The 2,392-nt window shown below is 45.5% G+C and overlaps 1 protein-coding gene across 1 annotated transcript in view; it reads left to right on the top strand.

Moving 5' to 3' along the window:
• Positions 1-2,392, top strand: part of guca1d (guanylate cyclase activator 1d) — a 9,038-nt gene that overhangs the window by 2,251 nt on the left and 4,395 nt on the right. The window contains exon 2 of the mRNA XM_005750246.1: positions 1,428-1,577. Coding sequence (XP_005750303.1) covers positions 1,428-1,577 — 150 coding nt within the window. The remainder of the gene's footprint in view (positions 1-1,427; positions 1,578-2,392) is intronic.

Below are 2,392 nucleotides of genomic sequence, written 5' to 3'. Positions count from 1 at the left end.
AAAACACTATATCGGATTCATATCGGTATCGGCAGATATCCAAATTCATGATATCGGTATCGGACATAAAAAAGTGGTATCGTGCCATCTCTAGTTACATGTAAGAGTCAGTCCGAATAAACTCCTAGAAACTCACAGCAGCCGTGCTATTGGTCACATGATGTCATCAAAGTGCCACCATCCACCTGTCAGTCACAGAGGCCACGCCTCTAATAACACCAACCTTAATCCTGAATGCAGTTTAAAAGTTCTCCACAGAGACCAGTTTGTGTATCAGGCTGCAAACATGTTTATTCTGCTGTCAGGTTTAACATGGCAGTCTATGGGACTGACTCTGCTGCCCCTGCTGGACACCAGATGAACTGCAGCTCCATGTTTCAGTCTGGAGGTTGATTCTTGTCAACATGAAACCAGACGTCAGCACATGTGAAATGTTGCTCATACTGTGAACACGAGTCTTTAAACTCAAAGCTTTCATGGAAACGTTAAAATCGCTCTGTGGTGCAGAGCGCTCGCTCGACCGGGAGAGGCAGGACTTCCTGCTCCATCAGCATGCAGAGCTGTGTGTGTGAGGATGCTGTGATCAGGTGAAGGGCAGCAGGAGATCTCCAGGTAAATGATCTCATGTACTAAAATTATTTTATTATTTTCTTAATATAGCACAAGGTTCAGTTTGCTTTGTCCTTTCTGACTCTGAGTACATTTCAGACTCGGTACTTTTTCACCCTTCAGCTTTTACCGCAGTATTTTTAAACCCGGGTATCTGTACTTCTGCCACCTCTGGATTAAAGGCTTCAGCCTGCAGCAACGACACGTGTAAAATATAAAGAGCAGGAGGCATTTTAACCATTTATTACAACAAGTAGTCCACATTTCAATAAAGCTGGAACTGGGTGGATGTTCAGGTGTAAGAGGTCCTCCCACAGAGGCCTGGAGGCATGAATGGTTGAGCTCTGTCTGGAGACTTTAGGAGGTGGTTTTATAATGTGGATGGTTGGTGGTTCGATCCTGGGCTCCTCCAACCTGCGTGGTGAAAAAAGCACTTTGAGTCCTCAAACGGAGCACCACGTGATGGACTGAAGCTGCGGTCTGACCAATCAGGAGCTGAGATTCAGTGTCAGATGATCGGTGAATGTGCAGCCCAAGAATGCTGATGATTGTTAGTCTCATCTACGAGTTTTGCTGTTGTGGAAACTGGTCATAAAACCCCTGTAAGTATTACAGTAACATAAACCTACAGTTTTTAATGTGCAGAATTATTGCACAGCTGAACGACAGCATCAGACTCTCTGTCTGTCACGTTTGCTCTGCTTTGGTTTTGTGAAGCTGAACAAACGTCCATATTAAAACTGAGGTCGGAATCTTACAGGATGTCCCTGAACGCCCCCTCGCTGATGCGGTTTTAACTCCCTGCTTCGTGTCTGCAGGATGGCTACATTAACTTTGTGGAGTACATCGCAGCCATCAGCCTGATGCTGAAGGGAGAAATCAACCAGAAACTGAAGTGGTACTTCAAACTGTTCGACCAGGACGGCAACGGAAAGATCGACAAGGAAGAGCTGGAGACCATCTTCACGGTAATGAACTCACCACCACGCTGACACAGGCTTAATCTTCTCCTGTCTTTGAGCTTTTTAATGCTGCCTGCTCAGCTTCTATCTTAAGACAGTTTAATCCCGCTGACACTGCGTCGACTGCTTCAAGCTTCAAATGATGTCATGGTGTCTTTTAAGGTCGGTGCAGCAATTACATTTTGTCTTAGTCCCACAGAAAGGTTTATGTATTTATAGAAAACTGGTTTCAAACTCACACACTAGACATCTGCAATATTTCCAGCTTTACAGGAAAGTTGGACTGAAATCAAGAGCGTCCCTCTCCACATGGATCCTGAATCAGCAGCACAGAGAACAGGGCTGGATTAGCTCTGAACTTAGACCGCTGCTAATCCTCTGAGCTCAATCAATCAGTCAAGGAAACTGCTGAAAGTGGAACAAGCCGTTCCCTTTGTGTTCTGACCAGTCGTGGACCAGAGAACATGGAGAACAAGATTACATTTACCAGGACATCTTTAAAGCATCGGAAACATCTGATTCAGCTTCTGGAGTTGGTAATCACGGAGCCTCGGACACGGATACCGTGAGCTAAACCACAGTACTGGTCATTCCCTGCAGAGTAACCAGACTGGTGGCCGAATGCTCACTCGTCAGATACGAAATATGAGTTAGCATTATAAAAGGGTTCCTTCCAACCTGAACATGAACAACTTAGCAAACAGCTGGTGAGACCACCACGCCCCCTCCAGGTCCTCTGTTTGCATCCTAACGTGGATTCTTTGATCTTTTACAGCTGAATCGCTCCTGACAGGAACACGTGTTTGTTTCAGGCTTTCACC

The sequence above is a fragment of the Pundamilia nyererei genome, unplaced genomic scaffold, assembly GCF_000239375.1.
Source record: "Pundamilia nyererei isolate P.nyererei 1_Seehausen unplaced genomic scaffold, PunNye1.0 scaffold00266, whole genome shotgun sequence".
NCBI classification, from domain to species: Eukaryota; Metazoa; Chordata; class Actinopteri; order Cichliformes; family Cichlidae; genus Pundamilia; species Pundamilia nyererei.
Note: the sequence above shows the minus strand (reverse complement) of the source record. Positions and strands in the feature narration are given on the sequence as shown.